The sequence below is a fragment of the Cebidichthys violaceus genome, unplaced genomic scaffold (assembly GCF_023349555.1).
Source record: "Cebidichthys violaceus isolate CVI_PGR_0920_01 unplaced genomic scaffold, fCebVio1.0.p SCAF_19, whole genome shotgun sequence".
Classification (NCBI taxonomy): domain Eukaryota; kingdom Metazoa; phylum Chordata; class Actinopteri; order Perciformes; family Stichaeidae; genus Cebidichthys; species Cebidichthys violaceus.
In genome coordinates this window covers 8,080,509-8,107,048 of record NW_027176361.1, presented here as the reverse complement: position 1 = coordinate 8,107,048, position 26,540 = coordinate 8,080,509, and the positions used below count along the sequence as shown (strand labels likewise).

General features: G+C 41.9%; 2 protein-coding genes across 5 annotated transcripts in view; one reads left to right on the top strand and one right to left on the bottom strand.

Moving 5' to 3' along the window:
* The window catches only part of LOC137874643 (protein phosphatase 3 catalytic subunit alpha), a 62,383-nt gene extending 56,282 nt beyond the window's left edge, over window positions 1–6,101 (bottom strand). For all 3 annotated transcript variants that reach the window (XR_011103324.1, XM_068713497.1, XM_068713499.1), the window contains exon 1: window positions 5,802–6,101. Coding sequence is in view for 2 of the 3 variants with exons in the window: in XM_068713497.1 (XP_068569598.1) it covers window positions 5,802–5,862 (61 nt within the window). In the remaining variant the exon portion in view is untranslated. The remainder of the gene's footprint in view (window positions 1–5,801) is intronic.
* Window positions 6,102–8,885: 2,784 nt separating this feature from the next.
* Window positions 8,886–26,129, top strand: LOC137874642 (B-cell scaffold protein with ankyrin repeats-like). Of its 2 annotated transcripts, XM_068713496.1 has the most exons (16): window positions 8,886–8,964; window positions 9,325–9,720; window positions 11,486–11,613; window positions 11,699–11,837; window positions 11,937–12,079; window positions 13,159–13,273; window positions 14,055–14,251; window positions 20,003–20,066; window positions 20,304–20,504; window positions 22,306–22,368; window positions 23,229–23,422; window positions 24,560–24,623; window positions 24,821–24,850; window positions 25,094–25,173; window positions 25,268–25,302; window positions 25,384–26,129. In XM_068713496.1, exons 1-15 carry the CDS (start codon window positions 8,952–8,954, stop codon window positions 25,268–25,270), a joined length of 1,830 nt encoding a protein of 609 aa, XP_068569597.1. In that variant the 5' UTR covers window positions 8,886–8,951; the 3' UTR covers window positions 25,271–25,302; window positions 25,384–26,129. The 2 variants fall into 2 exon arrangements, with proteins under 2 accessions (XP_068569597.1, XP_068569596.1); XM_068713495.1 differs by lacking the exons at window positions 25,268–25,302; window positions 25,384–26,129 and having other exon boundaries at window positions 25,094–25,256.
* Window positions 26,130–26,540: the final 411 nt, after the last annotated feature.

Sequence of the window (26,540 nt, the reverse complement as noted above, 5' to 3'; positions counted from 1 at the left end):
TGAACCAAAATAAACATCCACAGAGTTGTTAATTGAATGAGTCTCTGTGAAGCTAATGAGTCACAGCCCTTGACAAAGCATTTGCTCTCAATTTTTGCTAAACAGCATTTGGCAACAGTCCCGTGACAGATGGTTTTTTTTCTACATCTGAATCCTAAAATCAACTAAAAGTGACCCATGCTGTGGACCGTGCATGCATGCATGAGTGAGTGTGTACACTCTACTGCTTGGGACTTGAGGTGAGAAAGCCGATTTACTGCTCCGGATTTGGCCCATCCTTCCCCACACTCACTGTACTGGGTGCCCAACATGTAGTTACATGTGTTGTAGACACTGTATTGATTGATCTGTGACCAGCTCCAGGGGAGGGATCTAATGACACACGACTCCTGTCCCCGTTCCAAAATCGCTTTTGTTCGCCGCTGCAGCCGACAAAAGGCCCGTCTGCCAGAAATGAAATGGGAAATGCAGAGTGTTTGTTTATACGGAGGGCCGATTTTTTTTCCCCCCAAACACGATTTGCGCGACGTCATGATGCATGGCTCACGGTGTGTGTACAAGCAATCGAGAGTGGAATAATTTGTTTGTTTGCTCCTCTGCGAAATGGCACTTTGGTGGTTGAAGAGGAGAATGTAGCGCATGTTCAGGCGAAATGTGATGAGCCGCAATGGGAAAAAGCTGCAGTAAAACTCTGCCCCTCTACATATGAGCTACAAAACTGCTTATTATAACTACTGGTTCAGATATATCAACGGCGGGAGTTTAAAAGGATAGCAGATCCCCGAACTGTACTCGTAGGCTTAGCTACAATCTAAAAACGCCAAGGTAGGTAAACAGTTTTTCTCCCCCTATTGCTTTATCGAGACCCAACATCCATTTGTTCACATGAATTAGCAAGAGCAGCGGCTTTAATGCATGGAGTCAGATTACAACCTCTGAGCAGAGCCGCCTTTATCCCCCTATATGGAGCGTAATCTGTCCAAATCCGCTGCTTTGCCGTGCCCTAAATCCACAACAGAGCCTAATTCCTCTTTAATCTAATGAGCGGTAAAGGTGCACTTACTCAGGTCCAGAATACCGCGGACTGTGTATCTGAGCGTCACAGAGGTAGTTCCAAGTCTTCCCTACTAAAATGTGATACACGGCTATCAAAAAAAAAAAAGAAGAAAGAAGCCAAAACCATCTTTTACTTGACGGCAGACCAGGCAACCAGATACATGAGAGGTTTCGGTTGCTTGTTTGGTTATCTTCTTGTCACACACAGTTTCTGCTGTATGAGACATTTTCCAGGTCGAGCTGTTTGAGTGGACCGCTGTCAAAAGATGCTGAGGAGGAGGTGGACGCCCCCCCCCCCCCCCTTTACCCCCCTTAGCCACCAGGACCCAGGCTTCTTCACATGCCAAGGAGACATGACAGCAAGCATGGAGGGAGCATCCCTGAAGACTGTGAAACCGACTTACTCGGACTAACTTTTCCTCATTTACAAGAAGAGTTTCAAACCAACCAGAGAGCAACAGCCTCGCACATCCACCCTGAATCTTTCGGGCCTTTTGTTCATGACAAGCTTGAAGCCTGGAGAGAAAACGCTGAGAATCAGTTGAGGCCAGCAGCTGACAGCAAACTATGTTGCACAAATAATAATAATAATTGTGATCATGATGTATTCGACGATATTGACAGTTTGCTATTTCAGCTCCTGCTCTTCGGCAGCAGATCAAGCGCTCCCCGCTCACAGGTCAACTGTCCAATCACAGGCTCTAATTAACCACTCTGCTTCTTCAACAGAGAAGCGGCTGCCAGCAGGATTATGTTCACGCTTTCGCCTGAATGTGCTGTGTGCAGGGCTAGAACCTTTGTATTTAGCTGCAATGCTATGGTAGTATAGTAATATTCATAAGCAGTATTAGTATTCTGAAGTGTTGCAACCACATCTGGCCAAAATACAATAATTGTCAATTCATCTTTTGTCTAGAAAATGCCCATCACAATTATAATTCTTTTTCTTTTCGTATGATGTTCTGGTAAAAAAAACAAAAAAATGCTGACTATAACAATTATCTTAACTGTGTTTGCCGTAATCATACTAAACCAAAGAGGCTTGATCGGTGCCTCTTTTTTCCCCTCATTCACACTTTCTCGTGAGTCAAGAAATGCTGAGCAACCACTACCAGTGAATCAAATTCTTAGGCACCTCTCACAGAGAAGATCAATTCAATCCATTAGAGAGGCAGCCTAATAGAATGAATATATATCGCTGCAGCGATCAGTGTCTTTGAATCTGCACAATAAACGCTTACATTTTTGGGCAGCCAGTCAAAAAACAGTGCAACCACCCTCGAGGATTGGAAAGCCAAAACGAATAAAGGCAGTTTGATGTCGTTATTCACTCTGGATTCAAACTGACGGTCTTGCAGAAGAATAATTTATGCGGCGAAAACAACAAAAAAAAAAAAGGATGTAGTTACTGATAATTTGATTCGCCCACGATTGGTAACACCAAACAACTTCTGCCTCAAACCAAAATATCGCGGACCGTTTCTACTGAAATTTTAACTTTTCACATTACAGCAGGATTAAAAATAAATAAATACAAATAAAAATCACAAAAAGCCGCAGCAGTGATTATAAATCGCTTAACTTTCCCACAGCGAACTTATTGCCATGCAAATAAAGCTAATGACGAGCTTTATGAATGCTAATGAGAAAATATTACTGAGACTGGCGGCACCCAGAGGAGAAATCCAGACGAATTATGAATTAATACCTCTGTATTACACTGTGTTTATACCTGATGAGAAAGAAAACCCAACAGAATGATGACGCACACATGCCCGGTTATGAAAATGAAGCAGAACCGTATGCAGGTGTTCACATGTAAGGCAAGGATCAAGTATGTGGCATTACTTAATGTTCTGTTCTATAAATGACTCGGCTATCCAGCTGGGATCAGTGGCTGGCATTGCGCCGCTGTCACCGCCGCCATTTCTCCAGCCCACGCATGTCTGAGCATGGGGGCCTCTCCTCAAAAGTCAAATGTCAGATGTTATCCATCCCCGCTCGCAGAGAAGGACCCACCATCGGGGGCTCGGAGGCCCTGCTTCTGAGCCGGTGACGGAAAAACACCATTACTGAGCTCGTTGTGCTTCGGGGCGCGGCGGTTGTCATGATTGCACCGTGACGACCATATTACCAACAGTTTATTTGTTTTGTATCTAGCCGAGGGTCGCTCTGGTGAAAACCTTCGAACGGTACACAAATGCAGAGCACACTTTTGTTTCCACATTCAATCGTAGTTAATTGGCAATAATTATACATTCAAAAGAACTGCAGTCGCTGCGAATGCTGAATACCCAATATGGAGAAAATCTAATATCTGGACCAGATTTTGATGTTGCGTCGATATTGTAGGGTTGACCATTGGTGCTCAAACAAAATGTTTACACGGTGAGATTTTTGATAATGATTCATCAGAAAAGTGGATATAATGACTAAGTGGGTAAAGGGAAATAACAGCAGCAAGAACAGTCTGGTAAGTTCAGAAAATGAAATCATTTTACTGTAATGCAGCGTTTAAAACCAGGAAAACACAACACATATACCATGACGTCATCCAAAACCCAAGACGACATCTAGTCTCATATCACCATATCGATAGAATATACGAGCACGAATTCCATACCAACAACACTATCAAACAACCGACTAACTTAGGAGCAATGGCGCTTATTAAATGTAATGGTGGAAAGATTGCTCATTTAATTCAGGTTCTTTCGGTCTGGGACGAAGACACGACGCAAGTTACGTAACTTCTGCTGCCTCAGTTGATTAAACTCTGATGAGTAATTACTATGCATGCGGCAGCGGCTTTCAGGAGCATTATGATAATGCGTTTTGGAGAACAGGTGGATGCAAAGCACTTATGATAAGTTGGACTGACACCTCGTAGCGGGGCAAACCAGGCAGCTGAAAACAAATTACTTCACACCTATAGCCTGCAGTTATTTTGGAGAGCTGCTTTGTACACAGCCAGCGTCAGTGTTGTCATAATACTGATGCATTACCAAAACACTGACTTCTCCAAACTTGGATGAATAATGAGTTGAATTACTTTGCCGATCATCTGGTTGAAGAGTGAGCCTGAAGGAGACCGAGGCTCTCAGATTCCCTGACAGCCCCTTCAAGAAGACCAATCAATGCCTTTTAACCCGATTTAAGACCAAAGCAGACTTTTCTCCAAGCAGAGAAGTGAAAACACAGCGTTGAGACGTTGGCATCTCCTCAGCGAAAAAGGAGCTTCAGATCTAACGCGACCAGACCAAGTATCCCCACTGATCATGTTAAATCTCTTCAAAAAAAAAAAAGAAAAAGGCCCGTACTTGTTGTATCTATTTTTCATTAGCCTTCAAGTTGGTGGAGACTGTAGGGGGATGATCTCTTGAAATATTCATCACAAAAAGCACCCAAGACACGCTGTGACTCCCTTTTAACGTTCAACCCCATTTTCTGAGCAGAACGTAGCCAAAACACGACGGGTTATCTCTGTACTGAAAAGACCTCGTTGCAGGCATCAGTTTTGTTTAACTTTTTTTTTTTTTTTTTTTCCCCAAATGGCACTAAGCTCAGCCTAAGGAAGCAATCAAGTGGAACTATATTTGCGAGGGAGCTCAGGCTCGTCTTTTAATGTAGTCAATGACTCCGGTCATGGTCTTTTGAACACTGTGGCGTTGCCTTTCCATCCTTTCTCAGCAGAAAAATCTTTAACGTTTAATGCTCACCGATGATCCAATCATGTCAAGCGGTTGAACCCTTGAAAAAAATATGATTTTAACGCGTCTCGACTGTGCTTGTGCACACTGCGATCACTGCACACGCCTGTTGTGATGTGCTGGAAGCTGGAGAGGATAATGGTTGTAACTAGTGCTGGAGCACAAGCAGCACAGCCACAAATAAAACACATTCTGTCATCTCGGTGCTGAGGGGAAAAAGGCTTTGTGCGTTGGTCTTCCAATGACAGAAATTCCACTTCCAACGACATTAGGTGCTCATATTCTCACAGAAATTGGCTTCGACGCTGCAATTTTAAGTGGAGTGCCGTTGCCTTTAAGTCAACACAAGATGTCAACTGACATGAAACTGGGCAGGCTGCATTGCTCCTACTGATAGGTCGACTTGATAGTGATCTTTATTGCATTCTTATGGTAGACTGCAAAGGTGGAATGTCAGACCTGTAAAATGCACAGGAGGCAGGGAAGCACCTCCCCATATGGCATGACCACTAAAGGCACACGATGGACACCCTCAAAACGGGGAGCTTACTAAACACAGGCGACATCAAGTAGTATTATGCAATGGTGAAGAAGAAGAAAAATAGAGCCTTGTTGAAACTATGCTTGGTGGTGCATGCAAAATGAGGGAAAATCGCCCTCGGGTAGAATGCACTGGTTGTGCAATATCTGCATGCACACTGTAAAGCTGTGCAATGTGTGTATGAACCGAATGGCCATGCATCTGGCACAGCTGCTGCTAATGAAAACAGTGCATGTACAGACAAATGGGACAACATTTCTAGAAGAATTCCCCGCTCTGGTCTGCACACTGGAGTTGCCCTCACTTCCTAGTTTACTGCTGCTGTCATAGCTCGGCTAACACCCTTCTTCCTCCATAGCAGCAGCAAAAATTGTTTGCTGCTGCTGCTGCTGCTGCGACCGTGAATTCTTCAAGTCTGCCACCGCTGGTTAGAGAGCACAGCCGTGGGTATATAGCGTCTCGTTTTCAGCGTGTCATGAACGAAATACACTTACATTTCACCACCCTGTCCGTCGTAGATAACTTCGGTTCATCATTCGGCTTGTTTTCGGACATTTCCAGTGTGGTATAATATTGAGATATAGCAGAAATGAGACTGGGAGAAGAAAAAAAAAGAAAAGGTCCCTGCGTTGCTCTTTAGCCGAACAACTCTCGAGTCTATCCGAGAAAAAGAGACCGCAGTGATCTCACTCGGTCCTATCAGCGGCCAAAAATACTTGCAACAGGGTTACAATTTCACTGCTGGTGCTGGAGGAGCTGCTCTGTCTGATTTACTGTTACTCTGTATCAAGTTGTCTGAGCGCAGTGCGCAGTCTAAAGTGCTAACCCACAGGACCCGCCCCCGACTCACAGCGACTCCTGCTATTGGCGGAGAGCGGCAGGCTGCCACTCTTCATGTCCATTCACTTTTATTAAAGGACTGCTTCTGTGTCAATCTGGTCTGGTATGAATAACTGGTATGCATAACTTATGATACACATTTGTGGCTGGGTGTGCACAATAAATACTTGAATGAACAGATTTATAAAACAATAGTGGTCACTTCCCAAAAGCAGATGATATATTAGATTTAGCACAAAAAAAGGATTGAAAACATATTTGGACCCTAGAAATACATTCTCATTACAGAAGCTTATTTTCACCTGAAAGCGAAAAAAAAAGTTTGCATGTAAAAATGTGCATGGTCTTTATTGTATTGCTTTATTTGTAAAGATGTTATTGATTAATTAACATTTCTATACATGTGCCAGTGTTAACCCACTGGCTAATGCTCAACTGCAGTTCTTTGAAGGTTGATAGTCTTGACTTCCTAAGTCAAGTTAATAAGGTATACAGACAAAGGTATGAGATAGTAATGCAAAAAAAGTATGAGACAAAAGTCAGTCAAGATAGTGAGTAAAAGATTATAAGCTGAAAAGTCAAAATTATGAGCTAATAATTCAAAATCATTTGATAAAAAGTTAAAATTATGAGACGGTAAGTTAAACATTATGAGTTGATGAGTGAAGGTTTTGAGATAAACTGTCAAAATGATGAGATAGTGAGTAAAGTTGTATTTATTTTTTATTTCTAACTAACTTTTCATCTTATTTCTTTCTGCCCGAAATGGGTTTCTATAGATCAGGGCCACTTAAAAATGAATCTCATCTGCATAATTTTAATTTTGCTCCACTTTTTAGTCAACGACAATAACATTAGAAAAATATCTGCAACACTAAATAAAGGCCAGACTTCGATTTTGCTCTTTTCATAGTTCCCTGAAGATGAACCCCGATAGTTTCAGTGAAACGCTGATCTTTCTATTTTGGATGCTTGAATACTTTTCCTCCAGTGCCACCCTCAGGATAAGAGTTGCAGCTTCACTTCTTGTTAGTTTACAGTGATAATAACATTATCTCTTTGAGGTCACGGTTAACCTGACATTCACTCATTTGTCTACATGTTTCCATACAAAAGTAGCTGGCTTCAATGTCTGCTACAGTGGACGTGTTCTGCTCAGTTGAACTCACTGCCGATCCTGTCTTTGTGGTTAGATCGTGGTAGACATACAGGAAATGTGAGTGAGTTAGAAGTGTGTGGATCTGCATGGAACAGAACGGTCTTTCATTGGTGAGTCATCAGCTACACGGCACTGGCGATTTGCCTGAAGGAGACCTCAGCACTCACCTGCTCATTTTCTCAGCAGTTGTGGATTTCAGTTACCCCACTGCTGCCCAAAGGGAATAAATGGTGGCAAACTGCTATTAGTGAGACACTGGTGTGGTATGAGTCAGTTGTTTGGCAGGTGAAGGCAGTTAATGAAGCCCTGAGTTTAACATTTCTCTCAATGCTAGACTGTGTGTGTGTGTGTGTGTGTGTGTGTCTGTGTGTGTGTGTGTGCATAGTAGGTCAGAACATCCCACTGCCTTTTTATTTCTGCCTGTAGTGGAGACATTCACAGCAGATCATTAGTTTTAACACGCCTCATGGCTCTAGTGCTCTGCTTTGCACCCATGGATCTGCAGACTTAATTAAACGCCGGTCAGGTCAGAGACTCAAGTTTTTCTCTTTCTGATTACCTGTTGTCTGCTTGGCAGCGACCTTTTCTGTTTATTATCTGCTGTTTTCTGCTCATAGTCGTGCTCTGTCCTTTTAATGGCCTTTCATAGAATAGAAACTTATGGATTTCTTTAGTTTGTGTGCTTTAGTTTTTTGTATTTCAGTATCAGTATATACTTCCACTGTTGGTCTGTCTAGTTTTCATTCCATGACAATATATAAATAAAAAAAAACTTGACTTCTTACGACTACAAGTTTTGTGTATCGGGTTTAGTTGTGCCAGTACCAGTAACATGTTGACAGCAAAAAACAAACTCGGATGACAAGACTTTTAATGTCCAAACCACATAATACATTTTTCCATCACATGGTGTCATGATCTTGGTTTTGATTTAGTTTGTTTACAGTTTTATTTCCCTGCCTCATGTGTCCCCGTGTTCACTTCACTTCCTGCCTTTGTATGTTTTCTCGCCAATTGTGATTGTCTGCCCCGCCCGTGATTGAATCCTCCTGTGTCTAATCACCTACACGCCTCCCCAGTGTCTTTAAACCCTGTGTTCCCCTGTGTCTGTGTTGGTTCGTCTACTATAGGGCTTCATGCTTTGTTCCCTGCAGTGTTCCTGCTAATATCGCTTGTGCAGATGTCTGAATTACCTGATCCTGTTTTGTGTTGTTTTGTCCATTCTTGTTTGCCTTGGATTTTTAGTTACGCAATTTTGAACTCCCCTGCTATAAGTTTTTAGTTTTGGACATTTTTTATTTATTAAAGTCACCGTGAATCATCCCTCTGTTCCCCCGGGTCTATCTGCATTTGGGTCCATCCCCTGTTGTCTTTTTGCCCCCACGTGACACATGGATGACGCACATTTCATTTTACTGGTTAAATTACTTAATTACTTAGAATTGCTGCCATGGAGCTAGTGCTGTAGTAAATCACATGGAGCCCAGAGAACAGGCTCTATGTTCACTTAAAAAAAATGGTCTCATTTCTTTGTCCATGTTGGTGTAGCAGGAAACTCCCTCTTATCTGAGCTCTTCCTGACAATAGCAGTGCTGTTTTCCATGTCACTGTGAAGTTGAACCTGCAGACATACGGACCTGTAGCCATGAGCCAGACAGGTAAGCCGTCCCATTGCCTTGATTATTTATTCACTCACTACATTTCTACTGGGGTAACAAAAACCATTCATCGCTTTTAATTTACAAGTCTTGCCGATTCATGATTATTTGCAATGCTCAGAGCAACATTTTGATTAATATTGGCACAAAATGAACCTGAAACAATATGGAAAAGTGCTGGTTGTCTTTTGTATACGGCAATGTAAAAAAAAAAAAACATCAACAACAAGATTTGTGACAGTGAAGCCATTTCAATGCATCCTTGGGAACTTGTGCTGTAGATATAGCTTATGCAGCCTAAATGCGTAAGGGGGATGTCGTGTTTTATTCCATTGAATACTGAAACACTTTCTCTTGTAGCTGAGCAGTTGTTAATCATCTATGAGACGGAGGCAGAGCAATGGGCAACTTATCTGCATTCAGTCTTCACTGGTCCAGTCTCAGAGGCTGGGATCTGCTGCTATGACATCGCTACAGTGTCCAGTCGGCGGGACGACTTCCTCAGGCTGGTCCAGTACACCTGCAAGCTGCTGGTCCTCTCCAAGGGAATGCTGGAGGGTCTGTGCCAGAAGCGGCGCTTCTTCCTGGCCCGTGTATTGCGTCCTGCAGCTCATGTGGTGGTGCTGCTGTGTGGGGTGGAGAGTCTGACCCCACTGCTGGAGCTGGTGCCCCTGAACGGCGACGAGTGCCTGCAGATCTCCAGTGAACAAGATCCTCATGAGTACCTGACCATTGTGACTGATATTTTGGGAAAAGGTGAGGAATTGGAATTTTATTATTATTTTCTTTTTGTGAAACCTCAAATATCACTGACCACCTGTTAATAACATTTTGTCTTGAGCCCCATGTGAGAAGATTCTGGCTTTAGATATGATTTTAATAATGGCTGCACTACAGAAAGAAAGGTAAAAGTGCAAAATACATACTCTTTCACAATATTCCACCTCTAAAGAATTCTGCAGAATTGATTAATAGTGAAATCAAAGTATTTGTAACATTTACTGGGGACCTAGGATGAAATCAAAGACCCATGGAGGTCCCTGTCCTTATTTCAGAAGCCAGTGAGGTATGCAACCCACCTCAGTTTCTTCACAAAAATGTCTTGTGCTTCTAGTCAATATATTTGAACCGAAGAAGTGTCACTCTAATTCGGACGCTGACGTTTTCAAAATAATTATTTTACCCACTGAAACTCTAATACAATGATCATTAGAGTAATATGAATCAATGAATAGTGAGCAGAAATATGTTAATGCGCGACGGTAAAACAGATTTAGTCAAAGCGTGCATCATCCCAGTCTGCAAACCCAGAACACAATCACCCTCTTCAGAATGCCCTTCCTTCAGGAAAAAAAATCACATGGCCTCACTGTTCCCCTGCCATAAATGCGAGGGGAAAAGAATGCTCATTATTTGTGAGAATGGCTGAGCAGCAGCTCGGAAACCTGTTTACTGACTTTTTTTTTTTTTTTTTTTTTTCTTCCTGTGAATTGTGTGTGCTAAAGATTGACATCCAATATTTTTTAAGGCACCAGACTTTTTTTGTGACTGCGTGTATCTCTAGCATGTCCTCATGTCAATTATCATCTGCCCCCTTCCTTGTTTTTCCTAATTACACTGTTTGTATTAAATCATAAAGCAGAGAAGGGGGCTTGTATTTCGACAGGTGTGTGCGCAGGAGCACCATATGATGCAAATAGCCTTTCCTCTTTGGTTACCACTGACTATACTCTTTGTGAGCAATGCAAATTCAAGTGCACTCTGCATCACTTCATTGCACTGATAAAGTGAAGGGCTTCAGGCCAGGATCCCACAAACGGTTATATTTTAACCCAGGAGTACCTTCTCTATTCATACAGGATGATGCTGTTTGTTTGTTAGCACATGCAACAGACATGTGGGTGTTTGACAAGTTCCAGTGTAAATAAAGGGCACTTCATAACTGGTTTCTATGATCACGGCCTGAAAAGCAGTGTTGGAAATTACGACACCTTTCCTATTTCTATTTGCATGACTTAAAATGTCACTTTTAATAATATATACCAGAGAGTTTTCAATTTAGTGTAAGTAAACCTAATTTGATTCAAAATAACAAGACAAATACTCTACACAGCCATGTTAGTGGCTCTGTTAATCACAAAGTACAATGGAGGCTGATGGGAATGTCTTTAGTTTTGCAGGTATTTAGTCATAAACCATTGAGATTTTGACTTGATAATGGAGCTAGGTAGCTAGGTAATTGCCAAGTGATTACATTATAGTAGTTGTTGAGACAGTTCACTCATTAACGATAACCTCACGGTGGTGTCAAAGGAAACATCAGAGGAGCACCAAAGTCTGTATAGGATTCATCAACGCATCTTTTAGTTGGCAAGATAGTTCAGTTTGGCCAACATTGCAATCCCTAAAGCCACGTTACTTGCATGGCTAAAAAAAACCCGCTCCTAGATAGCTTATGGTATCTGGGACACATTTAATAGACATCACTGTGATGTTACAGTCAATGTCCCATCTTTTGTAGGTGTGTTAGAGGCGGCAAACATCAACCCCTTGACAAGTCAACAATCAGGATCAGAGCAAAAGGCGGAACAAATGCAGTCAAGTGTCAAATCCAACATTGTGGTCGTTCCCTCCAGAGTTCCATGCAGGGTGAGACACTCTGCCAGTATTTTTTTTTCATAAAGAGTCCTTAACATTTACTGCATTGCAGTTCACTGTACTGTCTCTTTGGCAGAGCTCTACGGAAGTGTTCATTCTGTTGAAAAATGAGTCTGCTGGCAGCAACGCTGAGGTTGAGTTCACTGGTGAGAATCAGACGCTGACGGTGAAGCCTACATGCTGGAATGAGCGGATCCTGTGTGTCAATGCACCAGGTGAACAAAGTAACAATGAGTGTATGATTAGAATACTCTACAATGAAATATTAAGTTCAGCCCAGCCCGTGTGCAGTATCTGTATGTTTTCTATTGCAGATTTTCCAGCAGGAAACGTAAGAGTGACCGTGTATAGCAGAGGGGTGCCACTGAGCAAGGCACAGCTGCAGTACTACAGCAACATGGAGGAAATAACCTCCCTTCTGGCGAGGGCAGCAGACCCTGTAGATTTCATGTGTCAGGTAAAGTCATCAAAGGGCTGTATCAAATGTGGGTGTTTACCAGGCAGGCTAACAAATACATGCTGTTGAGTTACACTGTAGGAAATGCAGGATAGTGTTTTTCGAGTTTGTCAGATCATCAGTTCTTTTGATTTTGACCATTCTTTCTTCAGTGTGTTTGCCAGTCCCACTACGTCTTTATGGCAGTGCAGTACTAAATGGAGTAGCACTTTAATAGTGGGGGTTTATTATTTTTTTTTCTGTGCATGAAATCATAGTCTGGAGAACAGCCAACTGCAGTTGGCAACACGGCCAAACCTTTCAATGGCAATGCTGTAATGAAGATGAACATTAATATGTCTAAACTTTGTTTGTATGTTACTTCCTGTAAAAAGAAAGTAAACTTTATATTACACTACTCAGTTGTTTGTACAAGCAGTGGGCATACCTCAAACCTCTTGCAAATATATTTAAATAACTCCATCAACCATTGATTTAGGAAACTCATTGGAATGCTGTTCTATTCTTTCCCCCCCTTAATAAAACCAAATTTTCCAAGGCATTGTGAATGTTACTTTGTGACTCATTGTTATGCAACACAGTTATAGGAAATTAGTCAATCGCTGCCTGAAAACACTACCGATAATCGATCCCCTTCGAGTCGTTGGAAAGACGCAGAAAAACAGAATTGATTGAATCTGCATATTTCTGCTGCCGTGTATGTGCGCCACTGTTTCCCCGTCTCCTCTCTGGAAATGAAGAGACAGCAGGTTTCGGCCTTCCCACTGCCATGAACGCTTGATTCGATTAGGTCTCTTTTGCTGAAGAGGCAAACTTGAGCATTGCCAAAAGAAGAATTTGCCAAGAGAATTTCAAACAAAAAATCTGGACTAACACAAATGGACTCTGATGCATTTGGTTATGTTCAGCTTGGCATCTTTATTGTGCCTCTATAGACTGTACGGCAATTTAAAATCCATTGTTTTAAATGCTGCTTTTGTTGGACTTATAATTGCTAATTTGTTTGTGCTGACTTGCCTCGCCTCAAATTATTTCAATATGTGTCCAGCTTGTGAACTGTCTGTCTCTCTGGATTTCAGGCTCTTCAGGAGTCCTCTGTGGAGAAGCTGGACCAGAAGTTGTCCTCCATGCTGTTGGCTGGCATGCCCAGCGGAGAATTTCAGGGACTGCATTGTGAAAACACTCCTGGAAGAGGTACAGCACTGTGGGATTGCTTACTCCGAACTTTACATTGAATCTGCTGCTCAGTATCACTTAGTAAAAAGAACAAAAAAAACAACCAGGGAGAACTTTCTTTAAATTGAATTTCGATGTTCAGGGATACAAATTTCTCAATCATCAGCTGACAGTATAGTTTATCACATTATTTGTTCTCTTTGTATAATTAAATGCAGTGTTACAAGATATACCCCCCAAAACCCAGTGGTATACAGTCCATAATTGTGTCAAACACTTTCACACATGCAGATTTACAAATATGTATCACGTCATGTTGAAACAAGAGATAAACAACTGATGTGCCCCATAGAAGACATTTATGCAAATGCTGCGAATGTTTCCCTCGGAGCATGTGTTTATGCAACAATGTGGGCTGAACATGTTTTACAAGTTTTACAGTAATAATGCATTCCTGTTGCAAGATGCACATTATCCACCAGGAAGCCTTCCATTATTTCTTGGCTCATTATGTGGCAGATTGATGGCTTCATCAGCCACTGAGATTGATCAAGGGTTAAGAGATTGATCTAACTCTGCTAAAAAGAACCACAAAAAAAGAAAAGGCACAGGGAAATGTTTCTCATGACAAACGGGTCAATAAGTGCCTCCAAGCTGTCGTCCTTCGACTCTCCTGATTGTTAGATTGCACACATCGGGTCAACTTCAGGTTATGGAGGGAAGTGGTGAGTGGGGATTTCTTTTAAATTAATGATAATAAATTCCAAACCTTATCAAAACTGGCATATATCCACATCAGAGCTCCACCATGCAGAGGCACCATCGCTCCTCCACTTCGCTGCCCGGTATGGATTCAAGAGCGTCTCCAGCCTGCTCCTGCTGTGTCCAGGTGCTGAGCGAGCGATGCACACAGCCAATCGCCATGGACAGACGCCCACTGAGATCGCCAAGAGCCACGGCCATACAGAGCTTCACGTCTTATTGAAGGAAACACTGGTAACTGCTTCCATATTAAACTATTCACAGCTCTCAAATAGGGTTTCATTCATTTTTATGTTCCGGATCATTTTCACTTCTGTTCCAGTTATGCGTCCTTGCAACATGCCAGTAAATATTACATTGGCTTTATTGACCCTGTATACAACAAACACATTTCTCAAAATGCCAATATCCGATGACTGCTTCACATGAGCTAATTAAATTCACACGATGACATTATTCATCATCTATAGAGCTAGCTGGATGTAATGTCACCTAAAGTATTGGAATTCCATAGTTTTTAGTTACCTGCTGACAACACGTGCACCTTGGCTCTCGAGATCTGAAAGCGAGCGCCCAGAAACACTCTTACCAACACAAATACAGCGTTAGGGCTGAGTGAGTGGTTATCAATAATAAACCGAATGGAGAGGATAGAAAGAGAGAAAGCAGGGAGAGTGCGACTTCACTCCCTGCTATCTAGTGTCTTTACATCCAGCTCATGGCACAGTTGGTGGATTGGTGGTGGTGGTGGTGGTGGTACCCCACCCTTCCATCTCATCCTGAATTAGTTTGGCCTATGAGGTTCCTAATGGAACATCCCCACAGATAATCGAAAGGCTGTGTTTGTTCATGCACGCACAATGGCTCAGAGGGCAGGTCGTCTGCATACATTCAGACAATTAATGCAGCCACTAACGTTGAGATTTTCTTGCGTAATGGCTGCCATTTCCCCGTGTTAATATGAAGAGCCTATTCCTTTCAACCTCCCATTTCATTGTGTGGGGAGAAACATAAAAGCAGCAATCCAAATTTAATAGATCCTTTGCATGCATGCACATCCTTTTATTTGACAAATCTGAAGGACACTAGGATCATGTTTTGTTTTTCTTTTTTTCCCCCAATGCTAATTTAATTAGGCAGTGAGGACATTATCATTAAAAGAAAGACATCATGTGCCCAGTGGTGTAACATTAGCAAAGATGGCAGGCTGAAAACACCACACCATTTCTGGTGTGTCCTGCAAATACTACACTCAATGCAAGAAGCAAATTAACATTTTCACATAAACATGATTCACTTTTATATAAAAAATAAAGAATACTTACAGTTCCTGCCTGTATGTTTTTGAATAGAGTAAAAACAGCTAGCCTGGAACTATCCGAAGGTAAACACAGACAAAATCCATCAAGCATCACTTCTAATCTTAACATGTTTACATCTCATTTGTTTAATTCCTACAAAAACTGAGATATAAACGACTTGAGGTTGAGGTGTTATGGGAGGTTATGTGTCAGACTTTCTTCGCCATGCAGGCGCAGTAACTTCCTTCAGTCTCGTCGTTATTGTGAGGTTGCCAAGCAATCAGGGTAGACTCAATGAAGTCACTGTACCCGCCCAGGAAATAGTGTGGCACACGACCCCCTGTAGAACATCGAACACAATTCTTGAAAAACACGTTAATTAGTGAGCTTTATACAGTATGTGCTGCGGGGAAGATTTTTGTTATCTTTGAACAGAAACAGGCTAGCAGTTTCCACGCTTTTGGCAAATCTAAGCCAACTGGCTGCAGATGCAAACTTGCTAACATGAAAGCAGCATTTAAATGAATTAGGAAGTCAATGTGGAGCTAATTTTGACTACTTCACATGCTGTTGCGTAGCTGTTGTGTAGTTTTGTAAGCCAATTGTTTTGTACATACAATCGTATTCCTCTAAATAACTATACTGTACCTGTCGTCATAAAAATAGATTTGAAATACTACACTTCAAATATTTCAAGTACAAGTAACTCGAAAATTGCACAACTTGAAACAAAATACTTGCGTCAAAAGCTTGTACCAGCAGTTGAATCAGCTACTTGTCAATTGGTAACAGACATCATAAAACCTCTGCTACCGTCTTCCCTGATAACAGTGACAACTTTTAACATTCTCTGATGTCTTGAATCAACCTAGAGTATCGCCCCTCGAGGGAAATTTAGACACTCCAACAGCTGTTGCAAATGTATTTATCCCCCTAGCAACGCTGCTAATTGAGAGTGACTGCAGATGGTGCGAGGTTTGATCAGATTGCTCTAGTGAGTCAAAGTGCTCGCTGAGAGTCTGCAGCGAGTCGGCTGAGCTGACAGGGGAGTGGTAGAGTCAAACAGAGGTCTCCCCACGGGGACTTCAACAAGCCTATAGATGCAACATAACAGACAGATTAGACATGCACAAGCAACTGACATTTGTGGTCTCCTTGGAGGGTAATTAAAATGTAACTTAACAGCAAACTACATGCATACTGTGCTTGTGTGGCGTGTCAGAGGAAGTATAAGAGGACGTATGTGTCATGGTGTTTTGTTCTTGCTCCTCTTTTTTTTTTTTTTTTTTTGCACGGCAGTTTCATTAACTCATCTGCAGTGTTTCCCCCACCTCCAATTAATCAAGCCACGCTGCATCAGTGATTTGGGCATCGGTGTAGCAGAACTCTGTCAATAAAACCCGAGATGGATCGGTCCCCTGCTTCATACACAGGCTGAATCACTCACAGGCCCCGCATCAGATCCACGAGTCTGCCCTGGCACCACACTTCTTTGTTAATTAGCTGTGAACCGCTCCAGAGGGGAAAGCTGAATTATTCAGGGGGAGTATAACTAGAATATAAATATAGAAAATGCTATTATCTGCGTTGTTTATGTCCACAGACTGCAATGTGCCTGCTCATCGTAATTACTAACATAAACACACATTGTCCTTATTTAATATTTCAGTACTGGGTCACTTGGCATTTAGATGGACTCTGCGCTCCTACCAAGAATCCACTGCGTGCTCGCACACAGAGCAGAGCAGGGCTCGATAAATACAAATCAGCTTGCAACTGTATGGTCCTCAAAAGAGCTGTTTACGTGCTGCATGCCGTATCTCTCTACTCGAATGCAGCATAGACAAATTAGGTGACGCACGCTAATCCAGGGATTTGCCGAGTCCACTGACCCTATTTTGCATGTTTGTTCGGTCAGTGACTGCACATCATTACAGGCAAACTTCGCAGATTTGTTTATAATTTGAATTACACAGTCCCTTTTCAAAAAAAGAAACTGTTTTCATCCCTCAAACTTTACGTTACACATGTATCGCAGGACTAGGCTACGGAAAAATAAACATTTATCCAACCACTTTGAGTCAGTCTTTAGCTATGCTAGCAGAGTTGCTTCATGGATTGCAATGTTGGTCCACTAAAATATCTGCTCAATAGATTGTTTCAAAATATTCTAGACATTCATGGTTCCTAGATGATGAATCCTACTGAGTTTGGGGATCCCCTGACTTTCCCTTTAGTGCAACCAAGAGGTTGACATTGAATGTGTGGTTCAGCTGTGCTTTGAGTTCAGCGCTTATTAGCAAATATTAGCATGCTAAATAATAAGTCAGCATGGGTAACACCATACCTGCTAAACACCAGGATGTTAGCGTTACCATTGTGAGCATATTGACATTTGGGTGATGGCATCACTGTGTTTAAGTACAGCCTCAAGGAGCTGCCAGCATGGCTGTAGTCTTGTTATAATGGCCGACTAGGATACATGGTTTAAAAGAAAACTAGAAATATAACACTGTACAAAGTAAACCTGGTTTGAAGTGTTTCTTTGCCTGCTGAGCTGACCACTTCTTATTTTCCCCTAGCCAAAAAATAAGTTGTGCAGATTTTGTCTGCTCGTCACTGAAGTGACGGGTTAAGTGTTACACTCTACAATCTGCCACAAAACACAACACTCTTATCCTGAAACCACGATGTCAAAAGACAACCAGCACGCTGGCGCTGAGATCCGAGACGAGCCAGCTTGTGAATTGACCATTTCAGCTGCTGAAAGCAGATTTACGCTCCTTATCTTACTCTAGATTCACTTGAGATTTGCTCTCTCTCTAACAAAATCATGCCTGCTGTTTTGTCTGAAGCACTGCTGCTTGGATTGCGGCGGTGAAAGTGAATTTGTCTGGAATGCCCCGGGGGCTCCTGCAGTTTCAGACATCTGTAAAATGATTCAGCATTCGTGGTTAGTAAATAAATTCCTCTCCCCTGTCCAGAAATTACCTCTGAAAATACCACATTGTGCTCACAGCATCCAAGTATTAGAATTCAATGTTCAAGCTGCGGTGGTAATTAACCCGTCCCTTCTACCTGTTGTGCTTGATATGAACTTCCACTGTTAAGTAATGTATTCATGGCAACCAATCAGTAATTTGCAGTAGTAGGAATGGTGTAATATTGTAATTGAGTCATGAGTGGCTGTGTTGCTTGGAAACTGCACACAGAGCGTGGCGGGTTATATGGAGGACATCTTGATCAAAGTGAGCTGTATCTCATATGTTCTTATTTACATTACTGACTGAGATTATTATTGAGTTGAGAATATATCATATAAGTGTATGTGTATATATGCATTATGATAGAGTCTTCATTGTCATCTGTTTTGAGGCAAATTCTACAATGCAGCTGCTTTAGAGAGATAATGCTCATTTTCAGGACCTTGTATTGTGGGTCTACTAGAACATGTTGACATACTTTAATGTTCAAAAAAACATTTTTCTCATGCAGTAGTCTGAATATACCGGTCTATTCTAATGAATCTGCATGTGACATAGGAAGGGGATCCAAATCTGAATGGCTTGTTGAATCGCAACAAGTTGTCAAATTGTTTCTGATCAAGGCAGTCCACAAAAGACTGAGTGGGTCGCCTTATTTCACAGTTTGTGGGATTGTAGGCACTCCAGATACCCAAATGTATGTTCACTGAAAGTGAGTTTTTCCCAATAGGTCCCCATTAATACATTGTAATTATAGTCGACTTGATTCAAAATGCATAAAAGTGTACACTGTAGTGATTAGTCCAAAAAGTGTTATGTTGTGAAATCGCATTTATTGCATTTCTTTAATGGTTCCTATGTCAAAAAAAACAATTCTTTAAGAAAGCAGCTTTTCACAAGTAATTTGAAAATGATGATGCAACTCTTCAGTTCTTCACATGTCTATCAAAAGTTGAAATGCAGCAGTTAATTGATAGCCGTATCGCAATCTAATTACGGATGCAGTCTAAATATCAAGCCACGGGCCTTGAATTGCTCACTAAATGATACGTTTGGACTGAAAGGGGAAGATTTGTCTGATTTCATAATTACCCTGATCATAGCCCTGTCTGTCCCTCAGCATGCTATTAGCAGATAGGCCGACTCTGCAACAGCTTCGCTGTCAGAGGGAACACTGCTCTCTGTTATCCGGCAGCAGGCGAGGTAACTTACAGCCACCTCTCCAATTCCTGCGATAGCTCTGAAATTGCTTTTGCCACAAGCTGATGTCCTAACAGATGCGGTGGGAAACCTCAATTAACAGTCTCGACGTTTGTCACAAACTGACATGAGAAAACTGCATAATAAAGCATGGCATGGAGGCAGATATCAGCCTATGGTGTGACGGAGCTGAATGGTTTTAGTATTGTACATTGGGGGGGGAGGGGGGGGGATACGGGTGAGAATGAGCTGGATTCAGTGAGCCAGCCAAAGGAGAGCTTTACATACAACAAAATACACCTGCGTTGGTCAAACATGAATGAATACTGAGACAAAATTTGTATTTTTTTTTTTTTAAATCTACCCTCACATAGCAAATTCCCAGCTTCAACATAACAGATTAGACATGTCTTTCCTTGAATTCTAAATTGCCTCTATTGAGCCGCTTCTTTGTGATTTGGAAGAGGCATAAAATGCATCTCTTCATTCTGTTATTGCAGAACATGTTCGGCTCAGACGAGGACAATGGGGATGCCGGTTTGTACGAAATGATGTGCGCTGCAGGTGAGTGAAGGACTGATGGGAAGTGGGAGGACAAAGGAAGGCTGGTAATGGTGTTTGTTCTATCCCATCACATCTGTATGTCGAGTTGCTGTTCATTTCCGAGCACTGAATATCCCCCCCCCCCCTTGCCGATGGGCACAGCGTGTAGCCCTGCCTCCGCTGTAGCTGTAAACGGTAGCAAAAGCAGCATCCATCGTCACACTCAGGCAACAGTGCAGTAAACACTTTGTGCATTAGGGACTCCTTCCACCGCACATCCTCAAAAAGAGCACAAAGAGGGGGAGGACGAGGATATCTATACACCGCTGGGGGTGAGTGATGAATACGACACCATCCTGAACTCCACACAAGCCGTGGTCATTGCCAGTCGCCCACCAGCGCCCACGCCTCGGCCCGAGATCACCCACGTGGAGGACAAAACCCCTTACATCATTAAAGGTAACTTATGAGTCTTCTGTTGCTATCCTTTGCCCCCGTTTTCTTCCAAATCAAAAAAGGACACGATGGAGCTGATTTGGAGTAAAAAAACACTGAGTCATGCACAGTATGTGAAGGGGGAGTTTGGGAGAGCATGTGGGAGGGAGGAAGTTCCTGGAATGTGCATTGCCATTCAGTAGAGATGCTTTTTTTTTTGCAACGTAGTTTGTTTTGATCCCATAAACCACAACATGGGGATGTTGTGGTTTATGACAAAACCACAGTGAGGAAAGAGAAAGCCCACAGTCTAACTGTTCAATTTCAGCTGCGTGAATATTTCATGAAGATGAAACATCCAAAAGTGACTGGTATTATTAAGGCTTATGAATCATTAAAACAGTTGCGACTTCTCTCTCTTACATCTTGCTAATCCAAACATACACACATGCTTCGACAATTAATTGTTACTCCCACAGATATTACACTCGTCCCCCACTAACCATCACTTTCATATTCAAAACACACAAACACGATTTTAACGACGCAACAGGCGCTCTATCTCCATTATGGAGTTTATTCTTCCCGATGGGGCCTACAAAGCAAAAGAAGAAAAAAAAAAGAAACGGTGCACCACTGAACTCCCTGCAGCCCAACCATCCCCTCAGTAACAGAGAAGGAACTACCGTGCTGCCATCTGCAACCAATCTTGGCCAGACCAAGGCCAAGTCAGCCAGAATAAGTCATTACACATGTTTTCCATCGTCCTTGTCCCCAGAGTGCACGAGGGAGAGAGGAGAGGGATTTTGGGGTTTCCATCCATTGAGACAGTGGAGCTTCAAAAACTGCACAAGGATCACATTTTGCTCCTCACTCCCGCTGCCACAGTGAGAGATGTGAGAGTAGAGATGAGGCTCGGTGGAGGATTAGGCGAGGAGCCAGTTATTGGAGACCACTGTGCAAGTGGAAATAATGAGGGGGGTTTTCTGTTGTGAGCACAGTCTCCAGCTCAATGAGACTAAAATGCTCAAATGTGAATCAAATTCAGTCTTACAGAGTGGAATTACTCCGCTTGTAAACTACACTGAGAGTAATGTACACGCTACAGTCATGTGGATCTGCCCCTCAGCTGTGCTCCACTCACAGTTTCATTCTGAATTGAGCCACAATGCCAGGCTTGTGTTGTGAGCAAGCCGCGCTCAAACATGAAGTGGAAAGGAGAGACGCTGTCATGGAGGAAATGGTCAGAGGTGGGGATTATCTTTCAGGGTGTGGATGTTGAATTTTAATCCAGTGTTGGTCACACAGCCGCAGCTCCTCCGCCCTCCTGACAGCTAAACAGTGTAGCCTTTCATACCGAGAGCTCACAACCAAACCAAAAGCATCATTCAGGGGCGTTTAATTCAATCCAGAGCTGAATGCGTGTCTTTCTCTGAGAGAAACAAATTTAAGCTCTGGAATGAAAAACAAGGATAAATGTAATTTCACATGTATTTAGATTAAATTATATTGGTATTTTTCTGAAACATTTAGATTGATGGGATGTTTGTTTTCTGCTGGCTGGTCAGATTTAGCAATCCATTCAATAGGTTGTAAATTTAGGCTGTGGCGCCATCTTGTGGAGGAATTGTTCAAATGTAGGCGAACAAATCCTTTGTAGAAATTTATAAAATCAGTTCCAGCCTGAGCCTTGCAATGGATTCAGTGAGGGTAATGTCAACAAGAAAACTCTCCTTTAAAAAGTGAAGATTATAGATAACATGATTACTAAATACAGCAAATGTTCTGCAATACAATTTATTATAAGCTGCTCTGTGTTTTACAGTGTTCCAGCAGAAGACGACGCCACAGAGCGATGCTGATCTGTATTCACTTCCCACTAAAGAAGGTGTGTCAGGTGATACAGGGAACAAAGAGTCACTCCAGTAATGTAGTGTTGCACCTCCATAAAGTTGTGGAGCTCACAAGGGACAGATTACAACAGACGTGTCCTGACTTTTAATCTCTAAAATGACTGAAGCTTCCAAAACAAAATCAATAGAATATTTTTGTTAAGACTTTTTAAAGATTAGTTTTTGGCAATTATACAATAAATACCTTTTTTTAAAGACAGGGTACAGTTGAGAGGTTGACAGAAATAGAGCAGGGTGTGACAGCAGCAAAGGAGGACATCACGGTTTGTGTCTTAACCACTAGGAGTTTTAATCTGCATATTAATGCACAGACACTTTTAATCACCACTCTCTGGGTGTCTGGCCTTATCATTCACTCCCAAAAAGACCGTCGCAGCCATCATTTTGGAAATTTTCCAAAAATTAATGAATTTCTCCTTTCTGGGCCGAATTTGTATTATGACTGAGATGAGCAAAAAAAAATAAAAAATAAAAATTGTAAAAGAGCTGCTTCTGCCTTTGAGCATCTACAGAGACAGAAAGCCATTGTTCTGCTCTGCTGTAATGTTGGTGGCACTGAGTGACGGGTCCAAAGATCATCACAGTCACCCAGAAGATTACCTGCCGTCGTCATGACTCCCTGACATTACAGATGTGCAGAGCAAAATCACATTATCAGCCCCCACTATGAAGGCCATCTGGAGTGGCTTTATGCCCCGTCTTAGTTCATTTCTGTCAGAAAAAAGAACGGTTTCATTTCTGATGTTTCATTTGAGATCTTGCTTGTTAACTTGTCCCCACTTGTGTGGTGATTATTTTGTGTTTTACACCTTATTTTTATGACATTTTTATTGAGTTGCTGCATGCGGGCAGGAGAACAGCGTCTCCTCCACCTACGATACCTTTGTGCCAAACCAGCCAAGCGGGCTGCAGCAGCAGCTCATCGAGCTCCAGCAGAGGGTGAAGGCCGGTTCACTCACTGTGGACGAGGCCCTGGAGCGCTTCAGCGAGTGGCAGCGGGCTCAGAAGGGCATGAACGCCGTCCAGCAGGTATGGGACTATCACACACTGTGATCGCACCCACACATGGACTAGTAATGAATGAGCATGGCCGGACCAAAACCCTAATAAAACTATAACCATCTGTTGCTCATGCCATGCCAAGCTGCAAAGCAATCTACTCACAGGAGAGCGCGAGGGTACAAGCAAACATCTACCTTAGAGGAAAAGAAAGGGCTGTTCAAGAAAACACAGCGATGGCTCCACAGAGAGGAGAGATAGTGATGAAGAGCCACTTACCGCTGGTTTGTCTTGCACTCGGTACTTTCACAGTGCAAGAAGGGAACATGTGATTGAAGGTGTGGGCGGTGTGGTACTGTTGTAAGCTTCTGTTTGATGGCCAAAAAGATTTCCTTCGGTCAGCCAATGACTCAAGTGTTGATTTTTCTACTTTTTAGGCACAACAGTTAAGATGTAAAAGATTTAATTTGTCGCTTGCTTTAAAAAAAACAAGACCAAGCAGAAAGTGGGCCAGTGCATATACCAAGTGGTAGATTGGGGGAATGAGAATCAGGTGGGCGAGGATCAGGTGGTTGGGGGGAAATGAGCTGAGGACACCTGCTGGGTGGAGAAGGAACGACAGGAGTGGTTAGAAGAGTCAGACATGGCAAATGACATCACTGTAGGAAAAACACAGGTGTAAATATTGAAATGAATGATGGCTGAATTTCCCAGTATGACAGGTCAGAATGACTTATAATCAGAGGTTTTGAAACAATGGCATATAGAAGAAACAGTCTGTGTTTTTTAATATAATATAGATCACAATAACCACAAATATAATAATAAGTGTTCATATCTTTTGCTTGAGTTACTTACCAATAATACTAAATGTGATTATTATTATTATAGGTTACATTATTAAATTGTTACTGATGCATCAATGTATATGTATCATGGTGGTTGACGTGGAGAATTTTACTACTTTATGTACTATTATGCATTTATAGACAGTTTTCCAGAGGACGTCTATGAAGGTACCGAAAGATTTATGAGCAAACTGCAAAACTTTGATCGATTCCTTTTCTCAGCCTGTGGAAACACAACGTCATATATGGAAATCTCATAATTTTAAATCAGTGGATGTGTGTCTGTCTAATACTAAAGCACTGATCTTTGACTCCGCAGGAGAAGTTTAAGGATCTGAGAGCCAGAATCGTCAACAGCAGAGAGGACGGCGACAGTGTCTATGGTAAATATTCCTCCTTCTTGGATGTGAGGGTTAAGCTGTGCTGTCATCACAGTGAGGCTCCACAGAGCTGCAGCTTTCCTGGAACTTCAACTTCAAAATAAATAATGTGCAGCACCGTTAAAGCTGGAACAAGTAGCCCCCTTACAGTATTAAACTGTATACTGTAAATGGCTCAGAAACTCTTCTCTCCCCACCAGATAAAATCAACATCGTTCATCACACGCCAAGTGAGTTTTTAAAACCGTATCTCAGTGTGCATGGAGGAAAAACCTGTGCTTGCATGCCTTTGTAGTTTCCTCAGTCCCAGTTGCAGTGGTGGGGGATTAATCCTCGGGGAAGTGTTGTTTAATCAAATCCCCAGTGGTCTGTTATGATCGAGTGAGTTTCACTTGCACTAAATGAGAGTCTTTTATTTTCTTTTACTGAACAACTCTCTGTTCAACTGTGGATATTGGATCATTTCCCTCCAGGTGTTACAGTGAGTGAAAGTCGGAGGGGAAGCCAAGCAGTGGAGTCTGAACGTTACAGCAAGCCACTTAAAGGACAGCGTGTGAGTTTGCTTTACACATGTTAGGTTTGAAGTTACAGTAAACAAACATTAATGCCGAACAAACTAACAAGTGTCCATCTGAATTGTTTCGCAGTAGAGTTTGTTCTCGAAAGGTGATAAATGGTGAAGGTAAGACTGAAATCAATGAATCTAGTTTTCTATTTATAATATTCAAGCTTGTAAATTGTCACATTTTTTTCATATTTGCAGGCACCATCATCACTCTACAGAGACTCTATTCTCCCACCAGATGTTTCACCACGGATTTACAAAGATTTGTTTTTCAAAGTAATAGTGACAGATGTTTTAATATATTTGTTTGTTCAATCACATACATACAGTAATGTACAATATGTGTGACGTTACCTTTTCTAAGCAAATGTACATCTTCAGAATCAATTTCTTAATTTTGTAAAATGTCTCATGTCATTTTTTCCATGTCAACAACAATTTTGAAAGTCAATTAAACTAATTAGACTATTTCTTACACGTTGAATTCAATGTCACCATATTGGCAATAATTCAGCGACTAATATTGTAATACATTTTGTTCATCAATTTTTCACACGTAAATTAAATAAAAATCAAAAAAAGGTTAAAAACAGCGTAAAAAGTGTGATATGTTTTCATGGGTCTGTGGATCAATATCCCAGCAAGCGTTGGCCTGAAAACCCTTCAAACCTTTGCCTCTAGAGGGCGCTGTATCTTTAAATATATCCATCACACTCACTGTGTGAAGCAACCAAAGACATCTGTCGAACCCAGAAGCACCTGCTGACCTCCTGATGGCTTCAAGACAAGCTATGGTTCAAAAAAACTATCCATACATGTTTATGAACGTAAACAGATCAGCAACAGATTGGTTTGCCTCAGCCAAGACATGTCAAATCGAATCTGCTCATTAAATATAATTGAAATAAAATGAAAACTGTAAAACTGATGTAACTCAGCTCATTGGGATGAACAGGAATATCCACAGAGGGGTGCTGTAACAGCAAGTGACAGTAAAATTAAAGGTCAAAGGCTTAATTTTCCTGGGAATCTCATTCTGTTCAGCTGCCATAGTGCAGGCATCTGTGTGTGACAAACGGCTTTAGAATTATCCAATAAAAAAAAGCGCAAAGAGGCCTTTTTAAATCACTTCCATTCAATCACTGAATAATAAACGCTTCCTGTATATACTTGTCAAAATTCAAAATTTGCTGTGATTTACCAAACTATTCAGGCCTTGGCACAAATGCACATAGTCTGTGTCACACACAGACACACACACACACACACACACACACACACACACTCACAGATACCAGTTTGTTGGTGCAGCCCAGCCTGCGCCTGAATGAATGAATAAGAGCTGCATGGGGAAT

What these genes read in the sequence shown, in the direction of transcription:
- LOC137874642 (XM_068713495.1), top strand. An exon ending in CCTGTGTGTCAATGCACCAG is followed by an intron (nt 11,838 to 11,936) that starts GTGAACAAAGTA and finishes TTTCTATTGCAG; the next exon opens with ATTTTCCAGCAGGAAACGTA. An exon ending in TTCACTTCCCACTAAAGAAG is followed by an intron (nt 22,369 to 23,228) that starts GTGTGTCAGGTG and finishes ATTTTTATTGAG; the next exon opens with TTGCTGCATGCGGGCAGGAG.